This window comes from Exserohilum turcica, assembly GCF_000359705.1.
Source record: "Exserohilum turcica Et28A unplaced genomic scaffold SETTUscaffold_7, whole genome shotgun sequence".
Taxonomy (NCBI): Eukaryota; Fungi; Ascomycota; class Dothideomycetes; order Pleosporales; family Pleosporaceae; genus Exserohilum; species Exserohilum turcicum.
In genome coordinates this window covers 754,586-770,251 of record NW_007360288.1, presented here as the reverse complement: position 1 = coordinate 770,251, position 15,666 = coordinate 754,586, and the positions used below count along the sequence as shown (strand labels likewise).

At 50.9% G+C, this 15,666-nt stretch overlaps 4 protein-coding genes across 4 annotated transcripts; 2 read left to right on the top strand and 2 right to left on the bottom strand.

Moving 5' to 3' along the window:
• Window positions 1-1,535: 1,535 nt before the first annotated feature.
• Window positions 1,536-3,482, bottom strand: SETTUDRAFT_23214 (uncharacterized protein; the record flags this gene model as incomplete). The annotated part of the gene is made up of 3 exons (XM_008031842.1): window positions 1,536-1,872; window positions 1,927-3,110; window positions 3,315-3,482. The coding sequence occupies 3 exons, from the start codon at window positions 3,480-3,482 to the stop codon at window positions 1,536-1,538; spliced, it is 1,689 nt and encodes a 562-aa protein (XP_008030033.1).
• Window positions 3,483-4,216: 734 nt separating this feature from the next.
• SETTUDRAFT_34721 (uncharacterized protein) lies at window positions 4,217-4,552 on the top strand (the record flags this gene model as incomplete). The annotated part of the gene is made up of 1 exon (XM_008031914.1): window positions 4,217-4,552. The coding sequence occupies one exon, from the start codon at window positions 4,217-4,219 to the stop codon at window positions 4,550-4,552; it is 336 nt and encodes a 111-aa protein (XP_008030105.1).
• Window positions 4,553-5,490: 938 nt separating this feature from the next.
• Window positions 5,491-6,813, bottom strand: SETTUDRAFT_156846 (uncharacterized protein; the record flags this gene model as incomplete). Its single annotated transcript, XM_008032130.1, has 2 exons — window positions 5,491-6,180; window positions 6,232-6,813. The coding sequence occupies 2 exons, from the start codon at window positions 6,811-6,813 to the stop codon at window positions 5,491-5,493; spliced, it is 1,272 nt and encodes a 423-aa protein (XP_008030321.1).
• Window positions 6,814-8,322: 1,509 nt separating this feature from the next.
• Window positions 8,323-8,703, top strand: SETTUDRAFT_156845 (uncharacterized protein; the record flags this gene model as incomplete). The annotated part of the gene is made up of 1 exon (XM_008032129.1): window positions 8,323-8,703. The coding sequence occupies one exon, from the start codon at window positions 8,323-8,325 to the stop codon at window positions 8,701-8,703; it is 381 nt and encodes a 126-aa protein (XP_008030320.1).
• Window positions 8,704-15,666: the final 6,963 nt, after the last annotated feature.

Sequence of the window (15,666 nt, the reverse complement as noted above, 5' to 3'; positions counted from 1 at the left end):
TAAAAGCCGATAAGATATGTGATAGGCCTTCTATGGATTCTCCTGCTGAAATGTAAAGAAGAAGCTGTTGCTTCAGTGAATACTTAGCTACTTTTCTTTCATCTCTATGAACCCCTTCCCTTTCTACCCGGACGGATCCCAGCCAGGTCCAACACCCACCCTCACAATCGCAATCGGCTTCCACCAAAAGCCCCTACAAACTGACAGAAAATGGCCTACAGACCCCGCATAAAAATATGCCATCGCCTTCTAAATATCACATACTCTGCCCAGCATTACCCTCCTTCAATGGCACTGATTTAATACATTCCTCAACTTCGCAAGCCCACAATCCCGCATCCATCCCACCGCCAACTACCGTCGCAAGATCCTACTCATGATCCCAGCACATCACCAAATCCTCCTTCCACGGCATCTGCAACCCCATAAAATGGCTCAAACCGTGCGTGCATGTACTGTTGACTTCTGTCCTCATTCTTCCCTTCATCACATGATCTCGTTTAAACGCCGCCAAGCCACTACTACCAAAGTAATCATGGGCAAAGCCGCAGCCGTATCAGATACGCTTGTTCAAACGGCACATACGTAGCTCCCCCCAACGGCCACATCACGGCACAACCCCCTTTGTCTGCATCACAAAAGCCATGCAGCACCTTACATGCCATTGAGTCATGGGCTTTTTTTTCCTGCATTCCACGTGTCCCCCCCCCCGCATTCCAGCCCGATTCTGTCGCGTTGGAATTAGTTGAAACCCAAAACGGCCGCAGAAGTACCTGCGAAAGAACCCGATACGATACGTACATACTTACAGAGGGAGTCGATGCGCTAGCCCGAGTGCGGAGCGAGATGCGAAAAACATGGCTGCGAAACGACTGTACGCATTGGACTGCTACTGCAATCTCTAAGCGACCGATCTGCGTAGGTACTGGATTTCTGGTTTCTGATGTGTGTGGGCTCTGATGCATGGTGGTAGGAGCTCGTCCAGTTTGGCAATGTGTTGTTACTTAGTTATGATGTTGCTGGTCGCTTTCGATTCGCGTGCAAAATCAATACAGCGGTATACAACATAGCCTCCGATTGCACAGCAGTATCTTGATCGGCACCAATTTCCAGTCTATACACCATTAGGGTCGTGTAATTAATTCTTAGTCAATCCCCCTTGCATGTGTGAGCCGAGCCGAGTCTACAGCTTGAGACATGCTGTGACGTGCCATGACATCCCTGCCGCATGTGCTCGGCAATGTTCTAAATGGACCATCCTCACGACAACAAGTCATTCACTCACAGCAAAGCTATCCTGATTGTGGAACGAAGCAATGATCAATACTATTCCGAGTATTTTTCGCGCAACTGGCGCTTCTAGGTCCTAACCGTGTTACAAACTTTTGTAGACTTGTACTTTCGCCAAATACACCCTTCCATATCGTACAGGAGGCGATGTAAGAACCCCAAGGAAAAACTCCAAATAACCAAACATGCATAGCTATTTCCCGTGACATTACTATTTTTTGTTATAAAAACAACCAATCGGTAGCTTAAAATTTAACAGGATACTTGTGCCTGATCGTCTTGCCATAGCGAGACAGCAACACGGGTATAGGGATAAAAGCAACGGCCAAGAAACCCAGGACAGTGTTTCTCCATCCCAGGCCCAAGGCTTCTGTCATGCGTGGCCCGGCAAGTGGCAGTACGGCGCCAAACAAGCAGCGGAGCGCCGTGACACCGCCAATGGCAGAAGCAGCGTACTGCGGGAAACAGTCGATAATGTACGTTTGCAGTGCGCCAAAGATGCCCATGAAGCCGAGACCAAAGGGGGTAAGGGCAATAATGGGGACGATCCAGTGGACGTGGTATTGTGCTGACCAGCCATGACTACACATGTGTTAGTATGAGGCCTAGAAAAAGTAAGAAAAGATGTATTCTTACAGGAAAAAAGCAAGCGGGATCAAAAGACCAAAATACAGACATAGCGGCAAGCGCATCTCAGGCTGATAAACTCCATTGTTCTTCTTGGTAAGCCGGACAACGGTTGCGTCGCTGGTTCTCGCCACAATGGTGACGCCAATGGCATTTCCGGCGCCGATGCCCAGGTAGGCAAGACCGGTGAGTTCGGGGGTCCAGCCGTAGGTTTTGATGAAGACGGGCGTGAGGCTTGTGAAGAGGAGGAAGAGAAGGCCGAACAGGAAGGATAGGTACAGCGAGCAGAAAAACACAATGGGCGAGGTTGCGAGCATCATGAGCGGACGCGTGATGCCGGTGCGGAGATTTTGCGAGACAGTCAGTTCCGCCGTGTCTTTCTTGTAAGTCATAATGTTTTGCAGTTCGGGGCGGTTGAGCTCGCTACGGAGCCGACGCGTCTTGCGGTCGAGCAGAACGGGGTGGTAGGTTTCCTGGCTAAAGGCGAATAGACTGGCTGTCAAGATACACCCGCCGATAAACACGACCCACATGTTCCACCGCCAGCCGATGCGCTGCGCGATGAAGCCGCCAAAGATGGGGCCACAGATGGGGCCGAAGAGAATGCCTAGCGAGAGAATAGATACCGCAAGGCCGCGCTGCGCTGTGACAAAGACGTCGGCAATGACTCCGGTCCCGATGGTAAGACACGAGCTTCCGGCCACGCCGGCGAGAAACCGTAGGCCGATGAGACTCCCCAGGCTAGGCGCGAGCGCGCATGCGAGAGTAAACCCGCAAAAGAAAACACTCCCCGTGTTGAGCACCCAGTACCGACCGTAAATCTCAGACAGCGGGCTGAGGAACAGAATGCCGACTGAGAAACCAAGCACATAGACACTAATGGTCAGCGATGCTAGGAGCTGTGACGTGTTTCCGAATTCTGCATTGATAAAAGGTGTAGCGGGTGAGAAGATGGACGAGCAAACGGGGCTGAGAAAAGTCATGGCTGAAACCAAGCCCAGCAGCACCCATTTCCTGGCCGTGGAGAAGTTGCGTGGATTGGCGGGGTCATCTTGAGAGTCCCAGCCGACGAGGTTGTTGTCGAGGTCCGAGAGAGGGTACTCTTCTGACGTAAGTTGATCTATCCGGATAGTTTCTTTTGAGGCGTTTTTCTCGGGGTCTTCGCTTAGAGTGCTGTTGCTTTGCTGGTACTCCTAGATAGTGTTAGCCTTGGCTTACATGGGCTGCATACTCGGTCCGATCATGTTGGCGCACCACACTACCAAGTGTAGCTGGCTGCATCATGGGAATATGAACATGAGAGCTGCATACTGATACAATAATTGATATGGTTGTAGTAGTGATAAACCCTTCTTGACGGGCCTGGGGTAGCCCGTGTAGACTAAAATTGCACTTACCTTTACTTTGACCACACCTTCTTCCTGCTCCGAATCCGATACATATGTATCTGAACTGTTCACATCTGAGACGTATGCATCTTCGGATGCAGTGATTGAACCACTATGTGAGTGAGCATCTGAGCTACTCTGTGAATGCGGCCGGGGCTCTTCGGCGTAGGAAGCCATTTCAACAAATGATATAGGACTTTGGCAGCGCTACAATATCTAGCCTTTGAAAGTCTTGGGTAATATGACAGACTCCGAATCGTCTTTTAAAGAGCTGAAAAGAGGATGAACTCTCAAGCAGTCCTTCACACGAACTTCCCCCAATTCATACTGCTCCCATCTCGAGCAACGGCCTCTTTCAGGCACCGAACTTGCTCCCATGCATGCCTGTACACTCGCATTCAGGGTTCAATTGAGCCCGGAGCAGTTCATGAGGCAAACCAGGTTAGGTTGTATTGAACATGCTCATCAAGGGCATGCATTGTGAGGTGGTGCAGCAAGTTGGCTGGGGTTCAAGGCCCGTGACGCTCCATTCTCGAGATGCTGTTTGGCCGCCCACCCATGCGAGGAAACGCATCATGTCGGGGACGAGCACCAAAAGTCATGGCCAGTAAAGCCTTTTTTTCATATCCCCGGTGGCTGCCGAGTTGCATCCGTTATTTGCACGTATCAGGTGTCACAACAGTGTAGCAACTCGGGCACTCCGTATGCGTAACGTGCTGGGTTTGCTCGAATGGGAGGGCGGTGCACGCAAGAAACTGAGCCGTGCCCTGACCAATGGTACTAAGAAAAGGCGTGTTCCCTTGCAAAAAGGTCCGCACGTTTCCTGCTCCGAAGACTGATACTAGATGGTAGGTGTAAGGCTGAATTGTTCGGCATTGTGTCGATGGGCAGGGTCTGACCATGGCATACCCATGTCGGCTCTAGAATCGAAAGGTTCTAGATGTCGCGGGCTTTGCGAGATTCTCCCGTCAGACCAGGGCCTCGGATCCGTTCTGCTGGGATTACCGGTGGCTGAGGACTTGGCCACTGCTGCTGATGCTGATGCTGATGCTGCTACTATTATTGCTGCTACTACAACTTTGGCAGCTGCTACTACCCGAGCCATTGCAATTGGCAGAAAAACCTCCAACTTGGGAGCCCATCTAGGTAATACTTACGAGTGCAGATCGGTGTCGGTGATAATTCCGGGGCATGTGGGAGGTGCGAGCATACCCCAGATACCAACCGTTGGCCTGTGGCATTCCTGATACTCCCGGAGGCTGAATCATGGGCATCGGTATCAACATTCCCGCCGGTGACATTTTCGATACATTTTTTACTTTGGCATCTGCATGTAAGCGAGCTCGTGCATCTCCCGTTTTATCTGCGGCGGTGCTACTTGGCACATGTCAGCACGGGCATGTTCTAGACGGAGATAGCCCAGCCAAAAATGCACTGGGGCCATTTTCCGTGTAGTCTACCAGTACCTCATTACTGCGCTCGTCGTATTTTACACTCAACTCTTGGGCCATTACTTGTCTGTTTCAAATCATGCTACTCTGCAACGCGGTATATACTATAGTCTACCGACAATCCCTCCAAACTTCCCAGTGGCTGGAATTTTGTCCCGTATCCCGATCCATGTGACTTATCACTACCTCCGGAATCGTTAGCCGACGGCATAGATCAAAGGCCTACTTGAAGGCGTATTATTGCGAGCGTAGGATGTTCTAGTCCCTGGGCATTGGCTTTTTCTTAACTCTTTGATACCGGAGCCGCACGCTGCAAGTCCATTAGTGGAATAAAAGCGTTGGGACAAAGGCGGTCTCGGTAATAACACGTGCTCTGCTTGCGGCTCGAGCCAGCTCCATCCATCAACGAACCAAGCATTTACCGCGACACTGTTCGCGTTTGAGATTTGCATAATCCAGACGAACAATCCAAGGGGGTTTGTTTTGAATGTGGACGGAACTTTTGTACATGTAGTCGCAACACCCCAGTCATTACCCTTTGCAGATACTTGCCAACACCGTGGATGTTACAAACACACAACGCATGGAAAAGCGTCGATCCGAGGAGCGGTAAAGAACACCGAACCACCAGCGCCTAATCAGCAAAAAGCCGCCCGCCCGCTGTCACTTCTGACATTGCAAATTCTTACTAGCCCGGCAACACAAAAAGACCATGCGTCCTGCACAAGTAGACTCTATCCACTGAGAAGGTCCTTCACACTCATACCCCTGCCACCGCTCCAACTTCGGCGGTCCGTATTCAGCATCATCAAGGCCTCGGTAGCCTCCTGGTCTTCGCGATCGGCTTGCGGCTTAAGGGCTGGCGATGTGAGGGAAAAGTGTACAGATCCGTGTGACGAACCCGGTGCAACCACTGCTGCTGTGCTGACAGGTCCATTATGGAACGGATTACTGAAATAGGTCGCTGATGGCGTATGAGCACTGAAGGCGGGCGAGGGGTGGATTGATGGGGATGTCACTGTGGAGCGACATGATGTTGCGGCAAGCGAGTAATGATGTGGGTCGGATGGGCGCAACGCGGGGGAGGGGTTTGCCGAGTACTGCCCGTTATGGTCGTGGGGCATAATGGCTGGGGACGTCGTTGTGGAGTGGGTATATGCACTTCGATCTGACGGGTAGATGGCAGGGGAAACAGTTGCAAAAGAGAATCGGGACTGGGATGAGACCGGCTCCACATATGTCGGCGATACAGCGTCCTCCATATCTTCATCTTGCTCTCTGTCATCCTCCTCATTGTCGCGCATGTGTCTTGTGGGCGGCGGTGGCAGTTCGGACGTAGTTGACGATGGCGAGTCGCGTCGCGAGTTGGCAGCCTTGAGATCAGCGACACACTGCTCCAGGTAGCGCATGTACTCAATGGACGCCTTGAACTTGTTAGCGCATACAAAGTCGGGCTTAAAACTACGACCGCCTACCTGCAGGATCGCGAGCTTATGCATTTCTTGGCCGCGGCAAGCTGGGATCATGTCTTTCAACACACCAAACTCCTCGTTCATTTTGGATCGTCGCCTTCGCTCAATCAAACTATGCGCCGTCTTCCTTGCAATTTTGCGACCCGCCGCAGTGGTACTGCCCGCCTGCTTCTTCTTACCACCCACGGCAGTTGCGGGTGTGGCCTTTGCATTGTGTGTTTGCGACGAAGGCTTGGGTGGGTCCTGCGCGTCCTTTGGCTTCATCTGGATGATTTTCCGCGACCGAGTAGGCGGCGGGGGGAGGGAGTAGTCGTCTTTGGTCACGACACCCTGTTGGACAGTGGCAGAACGCTTGCGCGAATGGCCAGCCTTGGACGTCGCTACCGGGGACGCTGGAGACGGCGGTGTGTATGAGGAGTCGGAGGCATTTTCCGAGGGGCCTGACGAGCTGGCGACACTTCCTCTGCTGCCCAGGGCTGCAGGCGGTAGGTTGAAGCTCGTCTCCAATTGAGGGGCATTGGCGGCATTCTTGCCTGTGATGTCCGTCGACGGCTGTGGGGTCGGGGGGAGGTTTGGGCGAGGCATCATGGGATAGCGGCACTCGCTCACAGGAGGGCTTCAGGAGACGTCGAGTTTGTGACGGGACTCAGAAAGTACCTCGGAGCGGGTGGGCAGACGGTAAAAACAATGTATGGCGGGCATTCTCACGGTCGGGGGGGGGTGTCGCGTGGGCTGTTTTGTGTCGCAGCTCGAGAAGGACCACGCGGTGTCCTGCTCTCCTGTGATTGGCCAGTCAGAAAGCTCGATAGATGGCGCTGTTCATCACACCTCGAATGAGGTCGTTCCAAACAAAGCGTGGGCATCGCGGCCACTGTAAGCTTTCGCAGAGACGCATCCTCTGGAACAAGTGGGCCTAATGCTGAGGTTGAGCGAGTGACGGTCGACGTCTATCGAGCCTCCAACTGTAGCACGTGCTCGCTGCTCCCCTCCGCGGGAATGCATTTGCATGTGCCAAACGAGCGAGGTTTAAGCGGAGGCAGAGCAGAAAAGAATCGGGCATGCTACCACCCCCTCGACAAAAAAAAATGGCAGTGGTCTGTGCTTTTACTATCAAACACATCGCTATAACAGAGCAAAAAGTCTATATTTTAGATATTTTTTAAGTCTCCTATTACTCTTAGTACTAGAGAGACTCTATATATCTAAAAAGATTTATAGAATTCTAATGTTGCGCTGTGTTATAGTGGTAGGTTACGGTAGACTCCTGCTACTTAATTTGTTGAGGGGGTGCTACTGTAACTGTACGTGTACATCTGGCAGATGCCTCGATAATAGATGCAAATGACGAATTGGGCGTGGCTGGGCGTGGCTGAGCATGGCGGAACGTGGCGGAGTGTGGCGGTGTGGCAAAGTGTGGCTGAGCTCGGTTCGCATGTGGAAGGCCGTCGAACCCTGATGGCGTTGCTGAAATGCAAAGGCATTGCCCCACCAGAGCTCGTGAGCACGTGGATATCTGAGTCAGCTGACAAGCGTGTAATGGTTTGTACGAGTCGCAGTAAGTTAGTCGTGGCTGGGAGTTATACGAGGTTACTCTGTGTTCGTATTCCTGTCTTTCTCGTAACCCAAGTTCAGTGTTGCATGAGTCGCAGCGCTGCATGTTTGTGGGATCACATGACGCGGCCAAGATCCCAGAAGGAAGGGTAGCCAAGAACTGATTGTCGACTATTCAAGGTATACTTGTTGAACAATTAACACTATCCATCTCTCGGTTCATCCCTGGGATCATTTCCACACCATCGTCGTTTTTCTTTCTTTTGATTTTTCTAAAACAAATATTATCCACGCGCATCCACTCGAAAGACAACATAGACCTTGCAGGTAATCTACAAAGTCTATTGAATATAACTATCAAGTGAGTGCCACTGCTATAAACCCCCCATTTCTTTTCATCTACGCGAAATCAGCCCTGAAACAGGCTCTTCAATATACAAAGTTACCCTACGTCATAGTTTTCAAATCACTAGCGTATATAACTCTGACCTTGGTGAAATATACAGGGGATCCCTTTTCATCAGTGTTAAAAGTCAATGCTGCATGTGTCCATGGAAAATACGAAACACGAGCAAGAAGCCTGACGTCATGCATCAATCCAGGAAAGTCAAATCACAGGAACAACATGTTCCACAGCATCTCCCTCAAAGTAGTCCTCTCAATCGAGTATTTCCGCACTGCTATGCAAAGCATACCCAGACCGCGAGCAAAAAGCTTACTTGCATCTCAGAATTGATACAAACACTATTCTGGCCCCACTACCCCGCGACTCAGCCCTGTCTGACCTCTATATGTGATGAAGATACGCTGACGAGGCACGTCCATAGCACTCTGACATATATGCGGCTCGCGTATCGGCGCCAGCCCTACTGCATATCTGAAACAAGTTCAGACGGGCTTATAATACTCCAGAACGCTCGATAAGAGGCGTAAATGTACATGGCAGCCCTAGTACATGTCGTTTCGTCAAGGCAAAATTTTGCCATTGAATATCTAGATGCGAGTTTCCCGGCCTTGTGGAAATTTGAAACATGCATATCTTGACGAGCACTTGGCTGTAGTACATACAGGGATATAGGGTTTGGCTCTCTTGTTTCCGAGACAGCCATCTGGTCGCCGAAACTCCGACATCAGTTATCCCGGGTCCGATCTCGTATAACTCGCATAGCACAAGGTCAACCCGAGAGCTAAGCCGAGAATTTAGTTTCAACGCTTTATGCCCTCTTTCTGTAACCTAAAAATCCGCCACTGGGGCTTCAAGTGTAATCATCCCCTTGAGACAGTACCAGGGGAACGTGTTCGACACTCTCTTCTCGGACTTTTCAATCTCATCAAACAGTCGATAATGTGATTACTCTACAAGTCTTTTCTGTACAATATAGCATAGCTGCAACAGTCCGAGGCCTAGGAAACAAGGGTTTCTTAGCTAGATGAGCGATACCATGACAGCCTTAGATTTTCAACACAACCAGCTCTTACCAATGCTCCCACAAAATCTATCTTTTTTGCTTTCTTACTCGAATCAAAGTGCGTATCTCTAACCAATTCTATATCGACAAAGTCAACAAGTTCCCGCCACCTATCACTTTCACTAATGCTGCAAACACTGTATACACCTCTTCTACTGACTGAGAAGATTCAACCAAAAGACTATACGACTTTCAATCGCAAAAAACAAGCCAAAAAAGGTTATACACACAGTCCCTGGCTTCCAGCGACTCCAGCTCACACGCTAAGCACAGCTTCACTCTACCTTACCTGATGCCAATACAGTAGAAAAATCTCAACACGTCAAGGCCAAAACTCGAATATCCCTGGACATTACCAAATATCTGATCTGAAGAACGACCTTGACTAGTATACGCGCAAATACCGCATGCCCAAATAGCGTCTTTGAATTGCCACGAGAGCCACGGAACATGGCGACTTGCTTACCCATCCTTTCCCTAGGCGCTTAAACCAGGGCCGGTTTAATACAGTTTTGATTGCATCAATGGGGATATGCGAATTGGAGTTGCTGCATCATTCGAATCCTCTTATAATCCAAGAAACGAGACACATACATCGTATTTACACCACTTTGGCTTTTCTAAGAGAACATGGTCTTGTGCACGAACACTCCAAGTAAACCAGACAATGAATATAGAAGCAGAAGCGCAGAGATTGGGTATGCGCTGGATGTGCATGTTCTTCTCCTCGTCGATTTATATAACGTCTACTCAGAGTGATAAAACTATCTTCTTCTCCTCCTCCTCCTCCTCCCCCCACGGATCTCCACCAGCACCGGAACCAGTACCGGAACCAGCACCGGAACCAGCACCAGCACCAGCAACCCTCCCAGTGCCATGCGAAACCTCACCTGCTCCAGCTCCAATACGACACCATATCTGCACCGTCTCCCCCACGCATAAGATAACGTCTCCATACAAAGATGCAGCATACGAAGAAGTAAGTACTCCAGAGAACTCAATCCACACACACACACACACACATCTGACACCAAAGTCTTTCCATCCTTTCTGCCCATTCCAATCTCCATCCCATCTTTTTCTCTTTCCAAGAAGAAAGAAAAAAAACAGGTACAGCATACACCGCACAATCTCTGTCCAAGCTAGATTTTTTTTATCTCACAGTACATACATAGCTCACACAGAAATTCACAGCAGTAAGCAGTGAAGAGTCAGATATTCGCTACCTAATACAGCTAGCTAGGTTCGCACCTGAAACCAGTCTCCATCCATCTTACATATGTATCATTTCGGTTTTCCAGGTTCTGCTTTTGAAGGGGAAATAGAACGTGATATGCACATGATATGGAGTGCAGTGGAAAAAAAAAAATTTTTTAAAAAAAATGAATGCATAAATGAATGAATGAATGAACGGAACGGAACGGAATGAGGATGAGGACGAGAGGAATAAAGAATACACACATATCTAGACCGGCAAACACTCAACTGAAAAGAAGACCGAGTAACTAACTATACCCCCTCCCCTGTCCCCACGTCCCCTCCCCGCACATCCTTTCCAAAGAAAGAAAAGTTGTTATTTCCATTTCATATTTACGCTTCAACTTGAATTTGCAGTACTTACCCCTTTTGCTATTCATGTCCAAACCACCTGTTTGAGCTAGTCAAGGTCTTGATACTTGGTCATATTCCAGTCGCACTCGATATCAGACCTGCCCAAGTCATATATGTGTTGATGATGCAGCAGATGTGGAGACGAGGTATATATGTGTAAAACGCAGCGAGGCAGGGGAGCAAGCAGTGTGCAAGACTCAAGGAATACGAATACGAATACGAATACGAACATGCGATATGTGGGAAAACATATACAGCAGGAGGGAGTCTTTTTTATTTTTAGCAGGTAGACTCGATCAATCGAAATGTACCCTGTTATACCTAGGAGGGGGGTCGTGAAGAGGAAGGGAAGAAGGGGGAGGGGGAGGAGAGCTTGGGTGCTGCAGAAAGGAGAGAGGAGTTGGCGCAGAGGCTGGTGGGATAGGATGGGATGGGGAAAAGCAGAGTGTTGGAATGGTAATTATCACCTCATAGTTGAAGATATATGTGAGCGCAGTACTAGTTAGAACAGACTGGGATATGTCTTAGCATTACTTTATTGCCAACACCACGACTTGTGTGCGATGCATTGTTCGGCAGACTATTGATTCAGGTATCCAGAGTGACTTGGATGCTGAGACGGCGGATTTCAGAAGGTGGTCATGTACGTTGATGGCTGCAGTCACCAGCACATAGCTCGTGTGCTCGCGGGTTGACGGCCTTTTACTTCGTTGATGGAAGATACTTGCCAGCTACCACGACCCTCACCTACACGGTTCACGTCCGCGAACTGACCTCCAAGCAATGACAATCAATTCTGCTGCGAACAAGCAACCCAACCAAATCACTACAGACTTTGCACTTGACCACTCCAGAGCCAGTGGCAACGACAACATGGCTCCCATTATTGATGCCCATGGTTATTAGTATTACATAAGAACTACCAACATACGCACCTTACTCACCAGCTTCCCAGCCATCAGACTACCAAGCGGCTCCTATACCACACGTGCAGAGGTGGCTGTACTCTAGTCAAAAGCAATAATGACAGTTGAAGCGTAACCATGGTCCAGCGATATGCAAGTCATACTTACATGGCCACGAAACCCGGGGAAAGGAGGAGAAGACCCAAAAGCCACTACAATTCCCACAAACCCAATTCCTGAATGACAAATCCTGGTTATTTCTCACGGATAAGCCAAGAAACCTTCTCTGTTAGGCTGTTGAAAAAGAGAGGGCAGAGAATGTGTCCCAAGGTAAGTGCAAACAAGACCAGGTAGCTTTCAGAGCATTGTTGGACGGGTCCTTACAAATAGCGCCAGCATCAAATGATGACTGAAGCGAACGGACTGCTTATGTGTGTATGCCCAGCAATTGACCATGAAGCATCGTGCCGCCCTCTAGTCCACGTCGTATTGAAAGTGAAGCGTCGACATGTAAGCCCATTCATTCTTTGGTATACCAGGCAGTGCGTGCCCGCCTAAGCACCTTGAATTGAGTCATGTGGTTAGCACTGACATGCCGCTATTGCAGAGATCGCCGTTCCGCCCGTTGCCGCACACGAAGCGGTGTAGTGCCGTGCTTTGAGATAGCAGGAAACCGTTGTGGATATCTCGGTACACGCATCAAAAGATTGGTATACAAGAAAGAGTGAGTAGTGAGGCGTGATATGCGAGGTACGCAAAGTCCTGTCGCCCCTCCCTCTCCCCACAATACCGCCTAATGTCAGCTGAGACAGGCGGTATTGCCGTCAAGTGAGGCGACAAGAAAAGATTTTCACCATGGATCCTAGGTATCGTGGGTTCGGCGTTATCCGTAATCCATCACCCACTGCTTGGCACGTGTGCAAAAAAACCGGGAAACTGGTCTTGTCGCGATATGTTCCAGGCTTTTCTGTGCGGGCAAAAAAGCAAGCAGGCTGGACAGTGTCAGCTAGCATAGATGGCCAAAGTAGAAAAGGCTGGTAGCATGGCAGCGGGGTACGTTAGCCGGGATAAAGAAAAGAAGATGACCAGAGCATGCAGGTCGGAATTTTGCTTAGTAGATGTCTGAAGCTTACGGCTCCGCAAAGCGATCGTGACGAGCCATGGATTCCAGATGCAGCGCCATTGTATCCCTGCATTCAGCCCGAACACTGGCTTTGGGATAGTAAGCCACACTAGGCCGTCTTGCGCATTGTCTCTTTGCCATATCTGTGGATCCACGAGCGGACATGTGTGAGGCGGCCTACATGGTGAGCCCTGGTATATATGTTGGGACAAACGTAATCAATGTCTGCTTTTGACGCCGACTAGGCTTTGTCTTGTAGTCCATACTCGATACATGCGTCCAATACCACCTGATTATAGCCTCTTGTCGTGGAGCGGATCGGCCGTTTTGTTTTGGCTGGTCTGACTTACCGCCATCCCCCGCACATGTCGTTGCGATTGGCAGGCGGTTGTTGAGGTGCGTTCTAGTCAGCCAGTACGGCATACTGGAGCACTGTCCCTCTCTTGCCGCTCAATTGCCGCAAAAGGAACCATGGCCGTTTTTGCGCAAGTGTGCGGGTAGGGCGATCATTCATGTCACGGGAATAGGTGTCGCTTCACTCGAATTGGGTGAATGATTGGAGAGGTAAAAAAAAAGTCGACTACGGCGTAACAGCGTAGCGCGGAAGGGAAGTGGGAACAGCCGCCTCGGGTATCAGCGAACGAGATGCAACGGATCTTGGCCTCCTCACCGTCTTTGTAGATTGAGCCTTGGAGCGCGGCAACCGACGCTGCTACGCGTTGCCGGAACGACGAGTGGAGCGAACGGACTTTGTTGATCCTGGGCGGGCAGCTTGTAGAGCCTCATGCATCATGCATGTTTGCTTGGAGCTTGCGCGCGAGGGGCAGAGGGCGGTGGGCGGCTATGACGCAGAAAACAGAGTGCATTTCTCCAAAAACTGCTTGTCAATGCGTAGAGCTGCAGGGTCTTGGCCTGTTGGGCTTGTACTCGCTAGACGAACCAGCTTGTTCCCTATAACATGACTCACCGCTCAAGTGGGTGGTATTTTTTTCAAATTCAAATGGCGGCTATTGACTGGCAAGGCGGCGGGGCTTTGGCAGGCCAGCTCTAGCGGATATAGGCAGCAGTTTATGGGTTTGACGGCGCAGGTGATGAGGTCTCGTGATCGACGGTGGTTTTTTGGGTGATTTGAATTGTGGCGAGCGGTGCTGGGCGTTTCAGGCTGGCTTGCTCGTGTGCGACCGAAGCGGTCAAATGGGGCATCAGTAAAGCCGCCGGCGATGACCAGGTCAATGGATAGCGAGGACGCGCAAGGCAAGGCGGGCCCAAGATCATGACGAGGTTGGCCGGGCGTTAGGCCGATTGCGAAAGAGTGCTGACGGTGGGGATGTGTGGTAGTGGTAGTGGTAGGTGAGGAAATGCAAGTGTATTGCGCGTTGCGCGCATTAATTCGTCCGCGACGCTGAGGCGCAGTTTTCGCCACAGTAAAAAAAAAGGCATGGACGTTTTCGCTTGTGGCACCCCTGGTGGGTAGATCATGGCTGGCCAGTGCAAGCTGCAAGCATACTTGGACAGGTATAGGTGCAAGCATGTGACTCGGAGCGCCCATGCCAAGGGTTTGCACCGCCACACGTGGTCCCAGCGCGACGTGTCCGGAAGCGTGTATCAAATCCGGAGCAGGCGAGCCACTGGTTGGGCTCGGTGGGATATTTTGGGTGGTGCGTCATGCAGCTAGACAGCTCGCATGTAGACGACAGCTGCACTCAGCCTGTCGTGTCGTGGCAGGCTAACGCTGCTGTCCAACGAAAAGACAGCCTCGTTGTGCGGTGTCTGCAGACGATAGGGCTGCGCAAACCTGAGCGATGCGTCATAGCACTAGGGGTGGATAGAAGGCGGCGCAGGCGTGGTGTGTGTATTCATGGCGTATTCATGAGAGTGAGCGTGTGTGGTAGGGTATTACAGTTGGGCCTAGCCGGGGCGGCGGTTTGGAGGGGTCCCGGAAGCGTGGGCTTGAGGCCAGGTGGTATGTATGTATGCGCTATGTATGTATATACCATGATTATTAGCATGTGTGCGTGTATTCACCCGCGCTTTGCACCCACGGCGGATCCACCCGGAGGGGCGGCGGCGGCGGCACTTGGACGTGGACATGAGGCCATGACGACGACGACGGTGGTGGTGAGAGCGGGCGTGGTAGAGCAGTCGTAATAGACAGTCGGTTGCTGTGCGGGCCCTTTTTGGCGGAGTCATAGCAACGCATGAGGGGTGGTGGGTGCGAAGGAATACGCACGGTGAGTTGTCTGGCTGATGGTTGGGTGGGCCGGAGCAGAGGGCGATTCGCGGGCGTGGGAATTTTGAGCATGCAAAAAGCTGTGTGCGAGGGCTCGGTTGGAACGCAAGCCGATGGGCCAGCAGGATAAGGGCCGAATGCAGCCAATAACGAGTCGTTGTCGAGGCCAAAATGCCCGTGAGAACTGTGTGCCGAGAGATTGCAAGGAGCGTGTTGACGGGAGAAACGAGACAATGTGCGACCAAAGCGTTGACCGTGATGCGCCCCACGGATATAGGCGTTCCGCATTAACCACTCACAGGCGGTTTAGGCTGCGAACTTGCTTTATCGAGCCGTAGTGAGGGTGCGCGGGGAGAGGCAACCATGCTGCCGCGAGCAATTGCTTTGTTGTTGACGGATTGCTATCGAATCATCGAGGGCGCATGCAGCCGTGGTGGGCCCACGGCCTCGAGTAGTATGATATATGCCTTGGAAGAGAGTGCAGACACCGACGCTCGAAAGTAGCGGTAAACAACCTCGCGCGCCACACAGCCAGCAGTCGAGGTAAGC